The following is a 23,222-nucleotide window of genomic DNA, read 5'->3' on the forward strand; positions in this document are numbered from 1 at the left end:
GACTTATAGTAGAGTAGTTATTTTCAAGGGTAGCACTTGGAAGTTCACAGAAATCAGATTTTTGTGTATTTCTTAATTGTGTAATTTCGTAATTCTTTTAAAATATACATATTTAATTTTTTATTACTAAATGTATCGCACATGTACACATATATATTTTATAGGTTTGTATATGTGTGTGCCATGTTTTTTAGTACATCATATGAATTTGCTGATTTTAGACTGTTAAAATTATAAAAATTACAATTTTATATATTGTAACATATAAGTAAATAGCAGAGATTCCAGAATACATTTTTTCCCTTCTCCTTCTTTGCTGGGGTCCCCATTACCTCTTTTTTCATCTCCACCTCACCCTATTCTGTATCAGTCCTACCCTACACTTCCCATGTATCCTTACCTTATTCTTGCTTCACAGACAATTCACATTAACAACCTGGTATGTAGCTCTCTGCTCACAGAATCATGAACAGATGTAAATATGTCTGTGCATCTATATATGTGTTAGTGACAAACTCATGGTGCAAAATCACAAACTTGCAGATTATTTTTTCCTGTTGAGATCTATAACTAAATGTTCTCTTCCCTGCATTTGAATATCACTTCTCTTCTCTTCTTTGCACTTATTATTCTTAATGGATTTCAGCCTAATTTTAAGTAGTTTCTTCACCCTTTTACATTCATTCACTTGAATTCTATTTCTCTGATAGGTGCTAGGAACAATTCACAAATTATTCAAGCTGCAAAGTGTGGCAGTGTGTTACACAGAAGGATTAGTAATTCTTTTCTGGTTTCCTACTTTGCATCCCTAGAATAACCTATTATTTTCTAAAGTTAAGAGTAAGGATATATGAGAAGGAAATATTTTGGATTATTCTAGTAACTCTAGACTCAGAATTTCTCCTGCAAGGGAAAACAGTCTCCCAGAGCCATTTCTTTGGTTTCCATCTCTCAGAACCAAGTTAATGATTGCTTAGGCAATGGAGTCATATGGAAAGACCTTAGAATTTATGTTATGGGTGAAACTGTTTGAAATCTTGAAGATGAGGCACAGCTTCGCTGCAGATGTGATAGGACACATAAGGCTCTCAATGTCCGCCAAAAGTGACTTCTCCTCTCACTGCTATTGAAATTGCCATTGAATCCCATTTTCTTCTTCAGAGGCAATTTATCTTATTAGGCCATGATGGCAGACTTCTGTTCAGTGTTGAGGACAACTGGGTTATTCCAAGACTATACTACTCTGTCTGAGTTTCCTCACTAGGAAGTGAGTGTTGACAGAAGGAGAAGGAAATGAGGACTCAGTAGTTGGAGATTTATGGCCTCTTCCCCAGTCTGCATGCGCTCCTACTCCCCACATGCATCTGTACAGGTCTCGGATGCTCTTCAGTCTCCCCACAAATGCCTATCAGAAAGGGCTGCTGCCTTCAGGCTATAGTCCCTTCTCTTTCTCTCTTTTTTTAAAGATGTATTTATTTGTTTGTTTATTTATTTGAGACACAGATAGAGAGAGAAAGAGAGAGAGAGAGAGAGGCAGAGACACAGGCAGAGGGAGAAGCAGGCCCCATGCAGGGAGCCTGGTGCGGGACCCGATCCCTGGTCTCCAGGATCACGCCCTGGGCCGAAGGCAGGCACCAAACCTCTGAGCCACCCAGGGATCCCCTCCTTCTCTTATTTGGAAAGAAAAATGCTTTAAAATGAAGTGAGATGTGAATTCCTAGGAGTTTTGGGGTTGAAGGTCCCTTGGGATCAACTCAGAAGATGCCATTCCTGAGTTGTGACTTGTTTGCCTGACAGGGTTTCCTTGGATGAGACTTTTATCGTCAGCAGTGGATACCCTAGCCAGGGGGAATACTGATCCTTCCAGGCCTTGTGGGTATGATTGAGGGCTGTAATTTATTTAGCAGCTGAGTCTGCCCTTTCCCTGCCTGTCAAAAGGGCTTCAAAGCTGCCACACCAGGAACTGTTTCAGATTACAGACTTCAGCAACTAATGACCCATGTCCTCCCTTCAGTAGTGAAATCCCAAAATGGTCCTAGGAGAGGAGAAATAAATCCTGACAGCTGCTTAGAGGTCATCTTATAACTAAATCTCCAGAGAAATGTTTTTAGGTTGAGAAAGAGTTCTCCCCCAACCAAAAGGAAAGGAAAAGAAAGGAAAAACATGAGACGAGTGCCCAGAAGGATGTCTGCAGCTCATCCAGGTGTGCTCTGAAGACCAAACCTCTACATCAGCATTTAACAGGAAACTCTTGAGCTTCTCTACCTCTCAGGAAGCACAGTGGAATCAGATAACATGGGAAGCACACACACACACACACACACACACACGCTTCACCTGGTCCTTCCTGCAAGTCTCTGTAGGAAAGGAGTTTCTGTGGGTGAGAAAATGAGACCAGGTGATAGTCTAAGGAGGCTGTAATTTTAGAGGACCTACCAAGAACATTATGTAGGAGGCTTGGTATTCTAAATCCCGGAAGCCTTTTTACTTTTTTTCTTTGGAAAGTATGTGAATGATTGTAATGCTGCTTTGCTTCCCAAACTGGGCAGTGAGGTAAGGAGCAGCAGCCTCTGCCACAACAAACAACAGCAAAGCTGTCATCCTGACCACCATGGAGTTTCTTGAAAGAACTTACCTTGTGAATGACAGAGCCACCAAGATGTATGCCTTCAACCTAGACAGGTAACAGACATCAGTTTCTGCCTCACAATTTTCTATCTTGACTATTTAATAAATCCTCAGACCCTATTGCTTCAAAACTGGAAACTTTCACTCTCCAACTCAGGGGCAGTTTGTAAAATTTGATAAACTGTTGACTGATCTATATGATTTGCATCCTGAAAAATGCAGATTTGGTTCCTTAAATGCACAAAATATACATTTTATTAATATATTTTTCACCTGTAGTTTATCTTCCAGGAAATAGGTATATGTGATCGAATGTGTTTACCTTTCTTTTCCTCAATTATTATCATTCTTAAAGTTCTAAGCAAATTTTATTAAATTATATTTAGAAAAAAAATTAAGGCTTTTCAACTATGTGACAGAATTGTGGCTACATTGTTCTTTAACTAACTGCTGTTTTCTTAATCATAAAATGCCATAATCAAACGTACACAAGTATAATGAATATAGCTGAGTTTAATGCACTGCAGAATTCTAGTTCCATTTAATATCTCCACGGTACCACATACAGTATATTCATTCATCCTCCATTATCGAACTACTATTGATTGAATACACCTGGATATATAACAGGAAGAAAACATTTCTGCTCTCAGATCTCTGTCCTCTTGCAACCTTTAGTCTAATGTGGAACGCTCATAGGAAATAAGCAATTATAAAATAGCATAGAAGTGTCATCCTGGGGATGTTTAATGAGAAAATCTCAAAGGAACCTAGGTCTTAGCTGGACTTTAAGGGTCACAGAAAGGACTTAGGAAGTGGTAGAATAAGAATTGAAAAATGAAAAGGAGTTAGAAAAAGGTTAGGAAAACTCCATATGGAAAATAGGATTAGGGAATATTTTTCAGACTGAGATAATTGCCTGGTAAAAACAGAGACATGTAAGAATAAGAGTGGGTGTATTTGGAGAGTTCGAGCTGAATGAAGAGCAAAGAGAAACATGCAGAGTACATACAGATGAATGAATAGAAATCTGAAACGAATTCATGATAGGAAGAGAGCTCAAGAGAATACATATAATTAATGATATGTGTAATGTCTGTGTTTGTTTCATGGAACCAAATTCATATTCTAAAGAGTAGCAAATTTGTGCTTGATAGCATGAAATGTCTAAAGAGCTGTAAAGGGACTTCTTTATAATTTTGCCTTAAAAATGTTTGGTAGAATCTAGCACATCTATTATCTCACATTATAAGAGTTATTTTTCTTAGAAAATAGTATTAGGTATGATTTATTAAGACCATAAATAATAAATCCTCATGTTAGGTCAGGCAGAAATTTTAGACAATGAATTGTTAATACTATGGACACTATTAAAAGAGCATCTCTACATTATTAAAATAACACTATCTCCCTTCTCATTAAAATAGACCACTGGCACTCTGTTACACAAAGTGTGACAGTTATAGTTACATTATACATTTATAAATTTATAGTTACAGGTTCTCTTTCACTTCCTAAACGGGTATGGATTTCAGGATATGGTGATGATAGAAACTGTCAAACTCATTTTTATTTTCTTTTCATATAATAACAGTTGAACTTGGGAGAGATGATTTATGCTGATCTGTCATTTTGCCAGTTAGGAACCTGAATGCCAAAGAGAACAAGTTCAGATGTCTAATTATGACAGAGTTGGGTCTGAACACACACCTCCTGTTTGTGAATTTAGTGTCTGCTTCCTCCTCCTTCACCTCTCCTGCACCTACACTTTAACCTTGTGGCCTCCTGAATCTATAATCTATTTCTTCCTGAGGTCACATGAACCTTGACTTCTTCACTTATTCACTTCCTTTTGTCAACTTCCCCAACCTTGTTTCTCATATATTTTCTTCCGTCTCTATTTCCCAGACAACTTATTCCTCGGATAGTCCTTCTCTTTTCTCCTTTCTTCTCTCTTTTCTACTTATAATCAGCTTTCCATTTAAATTGTTGCCAGCATTGAGAAACTTAATCTGAAGGAATCTTTTCTCTCTAATTCCACAAAAGGAGTGATTCATTTATCTATGGCTGGGCTACAAACCAGTCCCAGAATGTAGTAGCTTAAATAATAATCATTGTGTTATTCACAATTCTGTGGGTTAGCGGGGTTTGCTCATGGAGCTGCGTTCTCCTGGTGTCTGTGCTCTGCCAAAAGTTCCCAGATGGCTTTATTCACATGTCTGGGGGTTTTGTACCAGCTTTTGGTTAGTCTTCATTCTCTTTCCTATGGCCTCAAATATTTCCCCCCTATAAAGGAGTCTGCTATGGATTGAATATTTGTGTCCCCCCCCGCCGCCCCCACTCAAATTCACATCTTGAAGCCCAAACTCCCATGTGACTGTGCTGATAGGACCTTTCAAAAGGTGATTAAGGTTAAATGAAGTCTCCAGGATGGAGCCCTGATATGGTAGAAGTGATATCCTCATAAAAGAGGGAGAGATACCAGAGATCCCTCTCCACAACGTGAGGTTATAGCAAGGCAGCCATCTGTAGGCCAGGAAGAGAGCATTTGCCAGAAACTGAATTTTCCAGCACCTTAATCATGGATTTTCAGCCTCCAGAACCACGAGAAAATAAATTGATAACAGAAGTTGCACATGTAGTGGACATCAGAGGAAATAGATGCCACTAAATAAGATAAGCCATTCCTAAAACACATAAAAGAGCAAACAAGTAAATGTCAGCAACATTGGGCCCATAGGGGATCAGTATCCAAAATTGCTAGAGTTTACTATTACAAACTCTGCAAAGAAACGCAAAAAACAACCCATGCATAGTAAAAAGAGCAGGGAATAGAAACTGCCTTTAAAAGAGCCCAGATGTTGGACTTTGTTCAGAGTAGTCATTATAAATGTGATTAAAGAACTAAATGATATCATGCTTAAAAAATTAAAAAGAGGTATAATGGCAGTGTGTCATCAAACAGATAATGTCAATAAAAAGATAGAAATCATATAGAAAAGAACCAAATGGAAATTCTGAAGTTGAAAGTGGAATAAGTAGAATAAAAAATTTGTTAAAAGGATGCAGTAGTAGATGATGAACTGACAGAAGAATCAGTGAACTTGAAAACAGATCAACAGGTACGCAGCATAATGAACAAAGAGAAAAAAAAAAAGGAGTACAAAGTAACAGAACCTCAGGGAAATGTAGCACATCATTAAATGCCCTAACACATTCATGATGGGAGTACCAGGAGAAGAGAAAAAGGAGGAGAGAAATATTTAAGGAAATAATGTCTAGAATTTTCCAAAATTTGGTGACAATATTAATCTGTACATCCACAATGGTCAACAGATGCTATGAAGAATCAAGGAAAATGGATCTACACTCTTATATGTCATAGTGAAAATACTGAAAACAAAACACACAGAAAAAGTCTTAAAAGCAGCAAGAGAGGAAAAAAAGGTAAATTAGTGGCTGTCTGGGGTAGAGTTGTATGCAAGGAGATTGAGGATTTACTGCTAATGGGTACAAGGCTCCTTTTTTGGGCTGACGGACATGTTCTAAGTTAGATTGTGGTAATGGTTGCACAACTCTGCAAATATGCTAAAACCCATTAAATTGTATACATTAAATGGGTCACTTGTGTGGCATATGGATGATATATATAGGTTGATAAAGCTGTTTTAAAAAGGAGAGAGCAATTGGACACCTGTTCTAGGATGGGAAATTACATCTGATTCTGCTAACATTTCTATTCTCCACTCCCTCTAGCTCTCTCCCCTCAAAACACTTCTTCACATCACTCATTTATTCACAAACATTTAATCAAGCATAATCTCAACAGATGTGTCCTGAATATCTACTGTGTTCAAGATGAAGTCCCAGGCACTGAATGCACAGGAGTCTTTCTAGTGCAGATGGAGGAAAGTGGTTGAGAGGGTGAAATGGGCCAGGAACTGCTAAGGGATGTATGAATGTTTTCTCCCTCTTTGATACTTATCCTGTCCTTAGGAATAGAGGCTCTATTCCCAGGGTTAATTCATACAAAACTGATGCCTTATTGTCACTTGAGTAGAATCTAGAATAATGGATATGGACAAAGGGGAAACAAAAGAAAAGCTTGCTTTTTGTTTATTCAAGCTCTCACATAAAATTGCTTAACCTAAAGTTATTTCTCTTTAAAAAATTTTTTTTCTTAAAGTTGCCTATTTCTTTTTTTAAAGATTTCGTTTATTTATTTATTTGCTTGTTTATTTATTTGTTTATTTTGAGAGAGTGAGTGAGAGGGAGAGGGAGAGAGAATCTGGAGCAAATTCCGCACTGAGTACAAAGCTCCATTGGGACTTGATTGGTCCCAAGACCACAAGATCATGACCTGAGTGGAAACCAAGAGGCTGACACCAAGAGTCCCACACCTAACCAACTGAGCCACTCAGGAACCCCTAGCCTAAAGTTATTTCGCAGTACAACTTACTTTATAGTTTCTGAAGAACAGTGATACCCATGTAATGTGAAAATGGTAGACTAATGTAAAAATCCACACTTTTATCTTTTATCTTGTTCCAAACACAACTCTGAAGTATTTATATGAATTTGCTAAAATCTCAGAGTGACCCTATGAGAGAGATGTTATCATTATCCCTTTTTGCTGATGAGGAAATTGAGGCACAGAGAAGTGATTTTCTTTTTTTTTTTTTTTTTATTATTTATTTATGATAGTCACACACAGAGAGAGAGAGAGAGAGAGGCAGAGACACAGGCAGAGGGAGAAGCAGGCTCCATGCACCGGGAGCCCGATGAGGGATTCGATCCCGGGTCTCCAGGATCACACCCTGGGCCAAAGGCAGGCGCCAAACCGCTGCGCCACCCAGGGATCCCCGATTTTCTTAGAGTCATATGATTAGTGAGTGGTAAAGCTGGGAGTCGGCTTAGCAATGGGATGTCAAAGCCCAAATTCTCAGCTTCCTCCCAGTACTGTCATCCACTCAGCCTAACTCAGAAACTGGTATGCCCTTTGCCTAGCTGTTGTAACCAGAAATCCATGAACCATCTTCCAGTCCCACCCTTCCCCCATTCAACCTTAAATAATGTTATTGGTTAGTAAGTCCCATTGATTGTACCTTCCAAACATCCCTCTTTATGACTGCTTCTTCCCATTTTCCTTCTCACGGCACTGGTCCAAATTGCCGGTATCTCTGCTCCAGCCACCTCCTAAATGGTCTCCATGTTTTGTCTCTTTATATTCAAGCCTTCTAAGCATCACCAGAAGTGATCATTTTAGAAATGTGAACCACATAATGTTTCCTGCTCAAAACTTTCCAACTGCCTCCCTGCAGACTTTGAAGAAAAGAAGACCCTTTTTAATGGTTCACAGAGCTCTGCATGATTTAATTTCTGCCTACTTCTCTGACGTCATCCAATGTCACTCTTCATCTCACAGTGGCCACCTATGTAGTTCCCTTTCTGTCCAGGCAAGCTTTTGAACAAGACAAGCTCTTTCTTGCCTCTGTGCCTTTGCACCAGCAATACCCTCCACTTGTGATGTTTCTCTTCCACATAAGTCTACTCCTGGTTATCCTTTAATTCATTGCAGAGATATCTCTACAGAGGTGCCTCCTATTACGGCTCTATTTAAAGTAGCCCCAGCTTCTCTTGCCCAGTCACTGACCACATAGCCTCTGTGCCTATCAGCTGGCTTACTTTTGTCTGCCTCTGCTAAGATACAAGCTTCTAAGGTCAGGAACTTAGTCTCAAGGACCATGGTATCAATTAGCATCTTTGTTAGTGCAAGCACATTGCAGGCATGCAGTACATATTTGTCGAATGAACGAATACATGATGTATTGGATATGCATGGTGGGATGTAAGCTTTCATCTTCTAATAGGAATAGTGATTTTAGGTTCTTGGGAGAAGTGATGTAGAAGCACAAAATAGAAGTGATTTCATTATGTAGTCAACATATGAAATAAGAGGGTGGAAAGTATTACTAGCTCTACTTTAGAGACCCAGAAACAAAGGGGTTTAACATCTACCATCAAACACACAGAAAATACAAAAGAAAAAGAAAGGCTTCACCAAGGTCAAAAAATAAACTTCATATTCTAATTAGTATTTTAAGAAATGAACTCAGTTCTAGGCTATTGCAAGAAAATTTCTGAATATTTCCTTATTTCTCCTGTTACTCCTTTTTTTCTTTGATGCTATAGTAACTTCCTCTGCTCTGGCCTACTATTCCTATTCTTCAGAGCTTCAAACCATCTATGAATTCATGGGAATCTATGATGATTTATTCACAATTCAGTTTTTGATGCATTATAGCATTTGCTTTTTAGAACCTTCTTAAAATTCTTCTTAGGATTCACATCATTTTTTAGATTAAGAGCCTGTTCTGCATCTGTAGGTACGCAGACCACTTTGCTCTAGTGAGGCAATGAGAAATGTATTTTAATTTTGGATTTTTAAGTTTTGGGGGGATTACAGACCTTTCTAGGAGCTCAGTTAAAACTGTGGGCTCTTGCATTCCTCCCACATAAAACACAAATATACATATGAACACATCGTATCCAATTTCAATGGAGTCTCTGAAACCCATGTTTAGATAGCCTGCTTAGTATCTCAAGGAACAATCTCAGCTTAAAGTATAACCGTATTGGTTAATCTTTGAGGCTAGGACAACAAAGCAGTATTTAAAAGTAAAAACTGGCCAGGTTTCTTGCACTTTTCTTCTCATGAGATTGCCCTGAGGCTGTGTCCCTAGTAGGACTCCTGCCTTTGTCTGCCTTCTGCACTGCCCCCAGAATAAGTTCTTTCTCCTGGTCACTTACCACCTGTTTTCTCTGGCCACAAGATTAATGAAAAGTATAAAATAAAACAAAGCTTCATATGACACCAGCAAATCAGTGGTCATATGAATAGTGCCAGACCAATCGGTGACCCTGTCTTGCTCATGTTGCCTTTTCAGCACAAAGGAAGAGGAAACCTCTATCATGCTTTCTTTTTAGTTCTCTGGTTCCACGGAGTTGATGGCCACTGGTGACCCACACTGCCCCATGATATACATTTTTATTATCAGATTATGTATCACATTACAAAGGCAAAAATGTGTAGATATAAATACTTTATGTGCTTATTGCCAAATGGTTCCTATTCTAACAAACAAGATTATTGGGAACTGTTCAAAATCCTGAGTGCTATTAACTTCATCCATATAAAGATTCCAAAGTCAATTTGGCAATAAACGCCAAAATCCTTAAAAATGTAGATACCTGTTGACCAGACAATTGCCCTTTTAGAGTTACATTCTAAGATGATAATATATAGAGTAAAGATGAACTATAAAGATCAACAGCCTCACTTATATAAGCAAATAAATGGAAAAGAATGAATTGTTTAAGGAAATCAGTTCATTATGTATGACATATTTATGCTAAATACAGTGCTCCCTTTGTGTTAAAAATAATAGTGTAGAGTATTTAATAAATTGAGAAAATGTCAATAATACATATAGCTAAGAATCAGGTTCCGAAGCTTGTCTTTGGTAGGATTCCATGGTGACACTGTCATTTTATCCATAACCCATTCCAGACCTCCCCATTGAGTTGCAGCCATGATTTGGGTAGCATCTACCCCAATCTCAGCTCCAGGGGTCAGCATGGTAGGGTTTAGCCAATCTGATTATAACAAGGTCAAGCCAACTAGCCTATTCATATTCCTCTGGCTATAAAAGTTGGTTCCCATTTGGTCAAATCAGCATGCAACTCAGGATTCTTGTTTAGGACTTGGGAGTGGACATTGTCTCTTCTGTATAAGAAAAGGCAAGTACACAACTCTGATTACCTTGGGCAACCATTCCACTACCATGAGGAAAAACAGCCTGCAGTTAAAGTGTGCTTAGAGAATGCAGAGCGATGCATCTGGAGTCTTCCTAAATCAGGTTAAAGCCTAATATATCTAGATTTTTCAGTTGTAGTACCAATAATTCCCATTTAATAATCTAGCATGAGCTTTGTTTTCAGTACTTGTAACCAAAAACATTCAAATTAGTTATGGACTCTGATTATATTTTAAAAAGGTGTGTTTATATATTACAAAGTAAACAACAAAATATCAGCAGTAGTTGTCTTTTGGAGATAAGGTTACCAGTAATTTCTCCCTTTGCTTTGTGCCAGAATTCTATTCTAGAAAATCTAGAATTACAGAAATTCATTTGTAATGAATATATATGTTAGTTTATTCAGGAAAACTAAAATAAAATGATAATTAGGATCATAATCATCACCATAATCTAAGCCAAAACCTTCAGACCTTTAATTCCAGATGGTAATAAGACAAATGAACTAGCTCTTCAAGTGGAGGTGAACTTATTTCTCTTTTTATACCTTTCAAAATCATGGATGCTAAGTTCATTCTAAGAATCTTATTAATGTCTTCTAATAACTTTATTTAAGAAATTAAAGTCTTATCAGCTCAAAATTCATGGACATTGATACTGCCATCAGTAGAGATTGGTTTTAGGTGTACTGAAGTTCAGGTAGGGGGCAGAGTGGAGCCCAGTGGGAAAAAAACACTAGGCTTGGAATCCCACTTCTGCTGTTTCCTGGTTATATGGTCTCAGGCAATTACTTAACCCCTGTGAACCTTGATTACTTCAGCTAAGAAGCTATGGGATTGGACTGAATGTTATCTACTATCTTTCCATCTATGAAATTCTAGAAGTCTATACATGCCTCTAAATAAAATTTTATATTTGAGAAGAGCTGATATGTATTGCCTGCTTTAAGAAGTATAGGCAAGATCAACTCCCAATACAGTTTTGATAGATGATAGAGATTGTTTGCAAAGTTATGTTAAGGTTTCTGAGGGTCCACGTGGACTCAGCAAGAGAAAGTGCTATGATCTATTAACAGTGTTGCTGTGGAGAAGAAAGGAAGAGTTTTGGCATTTAATAGTGAGTATCTGAATCAACAGTCAGGCTCATACGCACATATCTAAGATCGCCCTGCCCTCCTTTTTAAAAATGTGTTACATGGGGTCCAAAATCTTTTAAAAATGCAGTAATTTGGAAGAAAATGCATCAAAGTGTATCTGCTTCCTTTCTCCTGTTCCTTTGATATCTCGTAATCGCTGCTGGTAATAGACTGAATAGGACCTTGACAGAATAAAAGCAAAACCTTTAGTCGTTGAGAATTCAGAAGGAAATTTCTTGCTTGTTCCTTCACTTGGTATTTCTTATGGAAGGAGCTGTGAACAGCAACTTCCTAGCTAGTTAGCAGATGTCCTAATAACAGTTCTGAGAACGGGTAGGGCTGTCATTGAGGTATTTGTTTGCAACCATGTTCACTTCTTGCTTCTGTCAAACTCATCTGTAGTGTGGAACTCCAGCAGAAATCCTTGAATAAAGATCAATGTCCTGGAGAGAAGCCAGAGGAGCTGGAGTCAGGAGCCATCTATCACTGCCACAGCAACTCCAAGGCCACAGAGAACAGAGCAAACGAGCAAGTCTACGCCAAGTGGAAACTCTATGCTGCTTCGGGAGTATGCTTCATTTTCATGATTGCAGAGGTCGTGGGTGAGTATTATTTAAAAAGACTTCTCTGATTAAACAAGCAAACAAACAAAACCCCACATCACCGCAGGACAGTTATGTAAGTTCTCCTTTTAAATAAAGAATTCATATTTTCTGTAAGTACTGAGTAACAATATGCTCATTGTCGATAAGATGGGAAAATATTAGAAAACAAAATTCCTCACCATCCCACATTTGAGTAATAACCTCTAATAATACTGTGGAGTGTTTTTTCCAATATACTTATCTGTCATAACTCAGTTTTTTAACATAACTGAGAGCATACTGAATGTTTTTGGCCATGCCATCAAATACTCTTCAAAAACATTTTTATGTCTGAACAATATTCTATAATAACGCTCTACTGTGCCTTACATTACTATCTCTCTATTGTTAGAAATTTAGGGAGGGTTTTTTTTTTCCTGCTATGTATGGACGGGCTGTAATAAAAACTCATGAATAAAGGTCTGCCTGCCTTTCTAGTTAATCTCTTGAAAGAGATTCCTAACAGTGGAAAAATTGATTGAAGGACATAAATATATTTGTTACTTCTTGATGCATATTGCCAAACGGGTATCCAGAAAGCTTAAAACAATTCATATGTCTGCATGATGTATGTGAAAATGATTCTCCAAATCTCTACCAGAACTTATTTTAATCTTTTAGAATCTTTATTAATATATAGGTGAATATCCTTTATTTTAATATTCATTTCTTTGTTATTGTTAGAATATTTTTGCATGCTTATTAGTAATCTATGTTTCCTTTTGTTGATGCATTTCCTTCTTGCCTCTTAATATTTCTTGCTCATTTGTTTTCTAGATAATTTGTAATGCTTTATATTGATCTCTGGGAGCTCTTTATATAGTTAGGATACTGAACTTTTTATATTTGTTATAAGTACTTTTAAGTTTATTGTTTGTCTTTAATTTTTGGTTAGATGTAGATAAGTTTTAAATTTTATATATGTAACTGTACCAGACATCCCATTTTGAGCTAATTTCTTTTACTGCTCTTTCACTCTTTTAGTGCTTTCGTCCCTGTATAGTAAGAAGATAAATACCATTTTGTTGTTCATTTTTTTGCATTTAATTTTAAATCAATGTGAGATTAGATATACTCTAAGGACTAAAAATTCTTTTTATGAATAACAGAGTTTTCAGAATTATTTATGGAATAATTACTCCTATTGATTTTTGATGTTTCTTTTATCATTTATCAATATTTTATAAAGAATAAGGGATTGGTTCTAAGATGTTTTATTGATCTGTATTGCTATTCTCTGTTACTAGTAGCATTTAATTAATGTAGATTTATATGTTATAAAATCTGTTGTTCTCTCATCATTCCTCATTTAAAAGAAAAAAGGAAAAGCTCATTAATTTCTGTTTATTATTCTAATTAAACATGAGAACCATTGTGTTCAGTTCCCTCCAAAATCAAATTATGGTTTTACTGGTATGTAAGATAATTTGGAAACACAAATATTTTTAAAGTACTCAGTTTTCTCCTCTAAGAATATGGTATGTTTCTCCATTTAACCAAATACTCTACATCTCTCATATGTTTTGTGATTTTAGTAGTTGGGTTATTTGTTTGTTCAGAGTCAGCCTATTTTTTTGCCAGGTTTATTTAGGTGTGTTTTTTTTTATTCTTTTCAGAGGTGAAGGGGGTCTTCCTTTTGGCATGTCCTTTTTTTTTTGAGGTGATTACTTTTGGTATTCTGGAAAGTTTTCCATTTTGCATATTCATTTTATACTCAACAGTATACTAGAATTATTTTCATTCTAAATGTATTTCAACCCATTTTGTTTTTCTCTCATCCATCCTCCTCCCTCCTAGGAGGTAACACTTTCTTGTGCAAAAAACGTATTTCTCTTCTTTTTCAATAAATTAGCTCTTCTGTATGTTTCATATTTTTATCATGTTAAATAATATGCTAAATCAAATCTTATGTTAAACTATTAACTGTTAAGGGAAATGTTTCCTGAGAGGTTAAGTATTTCATTATGTGAACGAAGTGGGTTTTTTCCCTAGTTTTTAAATGATTAACAGATAATTAAAGACACTTGTTACTTTTATCAAGTAACTTTTCTTTTAAACATACTGTTAAGCATTTTTTTGACACATTGTTGATATGTATTATATTCAGAGATTTCCTAATATAATATGGTCTTTGCATTTCTGGCATTATGATGATAATAAATATCTATTTAATGCGTATTATGTGCCAGGAACTGTGATGAGTCTTTGCCATTGTGTTACCTTACTTAATCCTGTCAAAATCCCTGTGAGGTAGGTCCTATTATTAATTGCACTATATAGATGAAGAATAGAAACACTGTTGAGTACTCTACTTGAGTAGCAGGCAGTCTGAATTCAGGAGCTCCTGGTGCTAGGCTCTTATTACAGTGCTTCTAAGTGGACTGTGGTGGACCATTCTTTCAATGCATTGCTCAGTCTGGATCACTTACATTTTCATTAGGATTTTTTATTTTTATTAATAACTGAAATTGAGAGTTTTATGTTTGGAGCTATTTTTCTCAGTTTTTGAAATAGAGTTATGCATATTAAAGTGAAAAGTTTAATTTTAATGATATTTTTAAAAAATAAAACAATAGAAATGATTTATGTAACATTGTAATTATCTCTTCCTTTTAAAGAATTCCCTGGCAAATTGTCTAGCTTTAGAGACAGTCTTGGAAATAATTTTTAAGATAGATTTATTAGCTTCTTCCTTATTTTTTGATGTACTCAAAGTTTCTACTTCTCCAGTGTATTTTGGTCATAATGTTTTTCCAAAGTCAACCATCTCACTGAAATTTTCCAATTTATTATCATACATTGGAGCATGACAGTTTCATATTAATATTCTTTTGTTTATTCTAGCTACTTTCTCATTTTAATATTGTTGATATATTTTCTTTTCCTTGATTAACTGGGTGGATATCTAGTTTATTGAGACTATTATTATTATTATCATCTAAATTTTTCTGTTTTTAATTTAGAATTTTGGTTTTAAAAATATTTGTTACTAAAAAAAAGTTTGTTACTTTCTCCATGTTTCTTCAGGGTTGTAGTCTTATTGCATGTCTTAATATCTTGAGTTATATCATTCTCTAAATATTTTTATGCTTTCTTTTTTTAATAAAATTATGTTTAGCTATGAATTTAATCTATAAGTTTTGATATGTCATGTATCTTTTCTTATTTTTCCACCCCCAAAATAAAAAAGGAACACTAGAAACTAGCTGGCATACAGTATTATAAGGTACTATTACTCCATGACAATTCTTACTTGTTACAATCTTATCAATATTTTGGTTTCATTTTCTTCTACCCAAAAGGAGGACTAAATTAATAGTATCTGAGACTAAAGAAAAATAGAACCTGCCAAGTTTTTGTTTTTATTTAGTTTTGTTTTGGTTTGGTTTGGGTTTTGCACTATCATAGCCAATAATCAGAATTAATTGATTTCTGAATCCTATGGAGTCTTATGGCCTCTATATTTATACTCAGACTTTTATCTTTTGAAAACTGGAAAAGAACCTAGACTCATCCAGTCTAAGAAAAATCCAGGGTTGGCAAATAATTTTCCAGTCAAAGATTATAAAAATAATTGATATCACACAATTTCTAGAGCCAGGGTAAGTTTTTTGAAGGAATCAACTTAATAGCTTGATGAAATTGCAAAGAATTTACTTTGAGCAATTCCAATTTGAAAACTCACTGCAAAAATCCACTGATATTTATGCCAGAGGTATATTCCTTTTTTATTAGTTAAATTCATAAGATTATGGACAGTATTCTATTGCTTATGTAAGAGACGGACAAAATGGAAAATCTAAAAAACAGAACCTACTCAAAATGTGGCTTAAAAAGGCGATGTTCTGGAAATTTATAGCTTTCCAGATAAAGTACTGGCAAACACTATATGCAAACACAGCTCAGCAAGATGTAGAAACTGGCTTGTTTTTCTCCACTACTTTCTTACTCTGCTTTCCCCAGAATCCATGTAGATGCTGAGGACAGACGGCATCTTTTCCCTAGCTGATGTCTAATCAACAGTCTGAAATGAGATGGTCTCCCATTCATAAAACTCATTTTTCTCCTTGTACCTTTCCTATGCCCTGTCGTGTTATTTTAAAATTACTTATATTTTTGGGGGAGGGGTGTTGAAAAGTTATTCACTTGGAGTGAGCAAATCAATCTCCCTCTTCTCTTTCATTCTTAATAATTAATTAGTCTATAAATTCTAATCTGGCTTCAGTTGAGAGCCAGAAGAAAGTGATGTTGTCATTAAGGAATTAAGTGGATACTGACAGACTCATTTGGAATTCGAGCTGCATTGATTTTGAACTGATTTTCCTAAAACATTGCTCTCATCATGTTAAATATGTCTTCAGAATTCTTCACTGGCTCTGCTTTGCCTATTTCAGGGCTTCACAATGTTTCCTCCATCACAGCAAGCACAGAAAATGTTACTGAGTATGGGGGTATGGGGGTAGACCCAAAAGTGTGCTGCAGCAGGGAGAAGCTGGTTCAGGGGCTGCCTCTGTGCTAGGTCCCCAGGTAAAAAGAGATCAATATATTTGAAAACTCTGCACTCTGGACAAAATGAAAAGTTCTTACTTTGACTTTCAAGTCATCCCACCATCTGGCTGCCAAACCAACTATCAATCTTTTTCTCTTACTACTTTACTACATGACTTTTCTGTTTCAGCTGTTTCCCCCATCCTGTACAAAATAACACTATATCTTAAAGTCTCTGTAGCTTTTGCTTATGTCTTTTTATTTGAATAGAAAAGGCCTCTCCTCATCCCCCACATTCATCAAAACCCTGATCATCATTCAAGCCCAGACAAACCTCACCAAAAGCCATTCTTGACCAGGTCAGAGAAAGCTATTGTTATTCTCAGGTCACTTTTGGGAATCTGGGAGGTCCTCATACAGGGTATGGGATTTGAGACAGGCCTTAAAGTTTGTGTAGGCACTGAGAAGTGGCTAAGAGGGAGATGGAAAAGGCCTTCCAGAGGGAGCACTCTGATGAGCAGCACCTGATTACTTCTGTGGTCCAGGAGGTAGTAAATATCAGCGTTGCCTGGAAAGATTTTAAGCAGGTAGGTCTTCAATAGTACAGGAAATCTGTATTCTTAGAAAGCAATTCAAGTGATTCTTGATGTCTAGCTGCATTTGGGTGTCACTGTTTGTCGTGGTCAAGGATTGCCTATACAGGAAGCTTCCTCCTACTCACTGTACTGAATGCAGTTCTGGTCCTCCTGGACCACAAACCACATGCTCAGAGGCAAGACTGGTTATGAGATGCCAAGCAAGATTACTCAGAGTCTCTGGGTCTTTTTATAGGGAGACTAGAGGGGAGAACAGCTCTTTATCCTCTACAAATACTCTGCTGAAATGATAGAAACCTGGAGCTTCTAGTGTCCAACTTTTCTTGCCAAGGGTGAAGTAAGTCTGTCTCCAGTAAGACAATAAATATCAACAGTTAGAGACAGGGCAGAGCCCACCCCATCCCAAACGTTTTTTGAACCTTAGGATTAGAATGCATTGGATCCAATCCTACCCTGATTTTTTCTAGCTATTTGAGCCAATGTTCATTTTGTGGTTGTTGTCGAAGCCAGTTTGCTTAAGACATTTATGACTTACAACTGAACCTATCTAAGATCTATCTAAATAAGTGATGTAAAATAAAACAGGGTGAGTGCTGAATAAAAGCAGAATGGTAGTTGGGGCTCAAGAAAGACCATGAGGCCTGGCTAGGGAACCTGGATTAATTCTGTAGGCCTTATAGGATAATTGACATTTAGAACAGGGGAGAACCAGGTCATAGGGCTGTGTTTAGAGAGAGAATTGGCCACAAAGCAGACTGGTGGGAGGAATCAGAGAAGGTTATAAGCATTAGTGTGTCTACTGTTAATGGGCCTTGAATCTGTTGAATTGGAACTCTTTTTGACTGCTTGTGAAAACTCCTAATTATGGAAAGGCCCTAACATGCACATATAAATGCATATCCCTATTTAAAAAGACAGTTATATGGACACCAAGAACTCACAAAAATCAGCTTAACTATGGCAATTACTGGAAACAATTGAGAATGGTCAGAGAGAGAGAGAGAGAGACATCCTACAGGAGGACAATTTAGAGTGTGAAGCACAGATGGAGGAGGCAGGAGGATGCTAGATAGGAAAACAGAGCTGGGAGCTGCCTGGGGGAGATAGTGAATATCTCAGAGTAAGAAACTTCTCTTAGAGAGAGCTATGGCTGGGTGGTTTGATAACCACAAGCTTTACTGATAAGGAGGCTTACTTTGTACTAGAGTCGGTGTCTCAGAGGCTTAGGCCACTTATATTTTTTGAGGTTTCTGATATTAAAAATTTAAGAGGTGTCAAAACACGCCTATGCAAACTGTGGTGTATGTTAAATACTTGTTAAGTAACAACTCAGTGCATTGTGTTTTTGATAGTATAATTTTGTTTTATATAGTATAATAATTCTATTACTATATATTATTAATAATATACTATGATATAGTATAATAATGCTCTTCATAAGATAGAGGATTTTTAAAATATGAATTATATAGTGGTGATGTCCAGTAATGAGATACAAGCTAATGTTGTCTGAGAGACATTTGCTTCTTTCCTTTTGGTAAGTATGTGTCTGTTCTCCACAGAACATGCCATGTGTACTTACCACCCACTCTCTGAAACTGAGGTTAGTATGAGACCCAGGCCCAATGGCTCCCCACTGTCCACTCACCCCACAGGCCCTAGGAAGAGTGCATTTCCAGAACTTAGTCCCTAGTCCCTCTCCTGTCTTGTCATCAGTGCACTGCCTTCTCTATCTTGCCAGTAATCCATACATGTGTGAGTGCTCCTGCCTTCCTTCATGCCTTCATTGTATTTCCTTGGCTATTGCTGTTGTGTCTTAACCTCCAGCTTCTCCTCCCTCCAGGTCAGCCTCCACATTGCCGGCAAAGATCTCTCTCTCTCTCTCAAATACAGATATGAGTACATCACAACCTTGCCTCAAATCACAGTAGATTCTCTTATCCCATAGGATAACATTCAAATTCTCCAGCCTGACATAGTTTCCCACAAGTGGGTCCCCAACCCGCATTTCCACTCTCATTTCTAGCTATTCACCCAACACTCCACATCTCTTGATTTTCCACAAAGGTGCCATCTTCTTTCATTTCTTTCTGTTTTGGTTCTTGCTCTTACCTCTTCCTGAAAAACTCTTCCCTTCTAGCTCTGTCTTACCCCCCCTCTCCTGTGAAAAATTCCTCAATGCTCCCAAGGAGAATGGTTTTCTGATCCTCCTAGCCCACGGTACAGTCTTGAGTGTGGTGAATGCTCGACAATGAGATCACTGAAGACAAGGACTCTGTTGAACTTTGTGTATCTTTGTGTATCTTTGTGTAACTTTGTGTATCTTTGTGTACCCCATCCCTGTACCGAGCACAGGAAGGACTCAATAGATATTGGCTGGATGACAACAATCATTATCAATAATACCCCATGTTTAAAAAAATTTTTTTTTTTTAATTTACTTATTCATGAGAGACACAGAGAGAGAGAGAGGCAGAGACACAGGCAGAGGGAGAAGCAGGCCCCATGCCTGACATGGGACTCAATCCCGGGTCTCCAGGATCAGCCCTGAGCTGAAGGAGGCGCTAAACCGCTGAGCCACCCGGGCTGCCCTAACCCATGCTTTCAGAAGCAAATGCAAGTTGAGTCAGAAACTACCTCTTGCACAGTTTTCTCTATAGGGTTCAGCATGATTGCTCACAGTTTTCTGGACTGTTCTTAGAAGTAGCAATGATGATGCAAAGTGGTTCTCACTTCCTGGGCGTCCAAATCAATATGCTTCTTCCAAAGCAAGTTATCTTTCTCGCTCAGTCATCTACTGATTCAGTTGAGCCTGTTGAAGAGCCCCTATAGGACTCCTCTCCCTTGACTTAAGCTACAATTTGAGCTGAGCATGGAATCCTCACTCTTGTTCCTTGCCGACATGGTGGTCAGCTGCTAATCTGCATGTAGCCATTCTCCCGGTAAGAAATACTGTATTATTAACACAGCTTTATTATCAGACCCCCGAGTTTGGCAGAGAGAGCAACATTAGAGGATAATTGGAAGAAAAGCTGATTTGTTAGCAAAATGTTGCCTTTTGGCTAATGAATCATTGTGATTTTTTGCACTGACAGCTCAGTAACAAGCTTGAAGACTACTTTGCTTCAGACCATTAAACTTTGACAAACCAGTTATTAACTACAGCTAGAGCCAGTGGTCTGTGGGGATTATTGCAATTATGAGCCATATATGTAATTTTTAAAAATCATTAGTTGAGACAAGGTGAGTCTGATGATGGAGGGGCTGGTGACTGATAAGTCTCTGTCGCTTGTCATACACAGGCGATAAACAGCTGCCAGGAAGACACCTGGTTGGCGCAGCTCTTTTTCAGGAAGATGTAGCAATAAAGACTGTTCTCAAACAAGGAGCCCTGTTTGGGAAAGAAGAAACAAAGGTTTCTTTTGATTTCTATTTTGGGGGCTGGAGGTCTTTTCTTGCAGAGCTAGAAGGAGGTAAAGAAGGCAAACCAAATAGGAAGAAAGGCAAGTCAGGATGTCCATGGCTTGGGTTCCCTTCCTACAGTTTATTGGGTAGTGGTTACACTTCAAGACCTCAGTGGAACGTGTCTGCCCTTTCCTTTACTGCCCCCCACTGTTCATAATAGGGATCTTGAACTCAGGTGGGTAATATAAATTAGGAGAGCAGAAGGAAGTGGTAAAAACCTTGGTAAAACCACAAGTCAAGTCCAAACACAGCTGTGGGCCTGACCACAACCCCTGGGTTATAGACAGTAGTCCAGGTCCTCCGACTTCAGTACAAGATTCTTCAAATCCAGCCCATACCTCGCCAGCCTCATCTTTTTTTTTTTTTTTTTTTTTAAGATTTTATTTATTAGTGAGAGACACAGAGAAAGAGGCAGAGACACAGGCAGAGGGAGAAGCAGGCTCCCTGTGGGGAACCCGATGTGGGACTCCAACCCAGGACCCCGGAATCACGACCTGAGCCAAAGGCTGAGAGGGACGCCTGGGTGACTCAGTGGTTAGATGTCTGCCTTCGGCTCAGGTCATGATCCTGGAGTCCTGGGATTAAGTTCCTCTCCAGGCTCATCTTTTCATATTTTTTTTGAACTCTGATGTCCCAGTCTAACTGTGATGTTCTCTAAATGTGCCTACACTTTCCAGTCTCTGTACTTTCCCTCTCCCAGGAATGGCCGCTCCCTTGAAATCCTTTTCCACATGTTCAAATCCTATGTACTCTATGGGTGTCCGTTTCTTATCAAATTGAGAAGAGGTGGATTAAATCAATGTTGATATCTTTTGTCTTACAAAGCTTTGTGAATCTGTGGCAATTTTCACCATGGTTAGTATGCATGTGAATCTAGTTGCCCTAATCCTGGGGCCCCTAGGGGGCCCTAATCCCACGTAATGTTCTGCATTCCCTAGGTGGCCACATTGCTGGGAGTCTTGCTGTCATCACAGACGCTGCCCACCTCTTAATTGACCTGACCAGTTTCCTGCTCAGTCTCTTCTCCTTGTGGTTGTCATCAAAGCCTCCCTCGAAGCAGCTGACATTTGGATGGCACCGGGCAGGTACAGTTCCCCCACTGAGCATTAATGGCAAAGCAGTGCTATACAGTCAAACTAAGGATAAAAACAGAAGAGACAAGCAAAGCCTCATTCAAAAATCCCTTAGGCACATCGGCGCACAGGATTAAGAGGATGCGTGCCTGGGAACACATGTTCTCAATGTTGATTTGTCAAAAAGCCAGATTAATTGTGCTCCTTCTACTCCAATGGGACAGCAGGAACTTGTATCACTTTAGCAAGAGCCCCAGCCCAAGGGTCTCAGGGTGTGGTACCGTTCATTCAGTTACTCTGCATCTGGGAGGGAGGATGGGATAAAACTTCTACCATTTTGCAAAGTAAGGCACAGAGAGCCCAAGAGAGCTACAGAGATTGAAGAACTTCTCATAGATAAATCGAGAATAAAATGTGAAGAAAATCTAGGGCAGAGCAAGGGTGGCCAACCTCTTACATGACCAGCCTTCACTGAAAGTTGCCTCTAGATACAGACCATGACTTATGGCAATATGCACTGTGGTTTTTCAAGCTTAGGATGGCTGAAAGTTCTGATTTCACACCAAATAATTTATCATCACAAGGGTTTTGGATTGCCTTTCCTGTAATGCTCAGAGAAAAGGAAGGGGAGAAGAAGAGATGAGGCAATAAACATCAATAAAAAGAATTTGTGACGATGTGATATGAAGATGCTTTCCAGACCCTGATCAGTGCTGTACTTGGAAAACATGTCTTTGTCTGAGCACTTGTCATTTGTCTGTATACATTTTTTATATGTACTTTCTCCTTTCTGATGCTATTGGTCAAAGCTATTTTGTAAACATAGGATGTTTTGTAAACACAGACAGAACTCAGAACTTTTAGAATTTATTTATTTATTTATTTACTTATTTATTTTTAAAAGATTTTATTTATTTATTAGTGAGAGACACACAGAGAGAGAAGCAGAGACACAGGCAGAGGGAGAAGCAGGCTCCATGCAGGGAGCCCAATGCGGGACTCACCCTGGGACTCCAGGATCATGCCTTGGGCTGAAGGCAGGCACTAAACTGCTGAGCCATCCAGGCGTCCCTAGAATTTAGAATACTGCTTGTACTTTCTCATCCTGGTGATGGAAGTCCATGAACACTGATACTCTAGAAGACCAGTGCTGTTCAATAGAACTCTCTGCTTCAAGAGAAATGTTCTATAATACAGAGTATAACGTGGCCTTAGAGCACTTTATTTTCTTTTTATTTATTCTTTCTAAGTATGCTCTACACCCAGCATGGAGCCCAGCATGGGGTTTGAACTCACAACCCTGAGATCAGGACCTGAGCTGAGCTGAAGAGTTGGATGCTCAACCAACTGAGCCACTCAGGTGCCCCCAACAAAGC

General features: G+C 38.0%; 1 protein-coding gene across 2 annotated transcripts in view; it reads left to right on the forward strand.

Annotated features, from left to right (window-relative positions):
• The first annotated feature begins 2,429 nt into the window (after window positions 1-2,429).
• SLC30A8 (solute carrier family 30 member 8) overlaps window positions 2,430-23,222 on the forward strand; it is a 34,334-nt gene continuing 13,541 nt past the window's right edge. The window contains exons 1-3 of one of the 2 annotated variants that reach the window (XM_072774300.1): window positions 2,430-2,682; window positions 11,983-12,182; window positions 21,712-21,858. In XM_072774300.1, the coding sequence (XP_072630401.1) occupies window positions 2,612-2,682; window positions 11,983-12,182; window positions 21,712-21,858 (418 nt within the window). In that variant the 5' untranslated portion in view covers window positions 2,430-2,611. The remainder of the gene's footprint in view (window positions 2,683-11,982; window positions 12,183-21,711; window positions 21,859-23,222) is intronic. The other variant, XM_072774299.1, reaches the window with a different exon arrangement.

This window comes from Canis lupus, chromosome 14 (assembly GCF_048164855.1).
Source record: "Canis lupus baileyi chromosome 14, mCanLup2.hap1, whole genome shotgun sequence".
Taxonomy (NCBI): domain Eukaryota; kingdom Metazoa; phylum Chordata; class Mammalia; order Carnivora; family Canidae; genus Canis; species Canis lupus.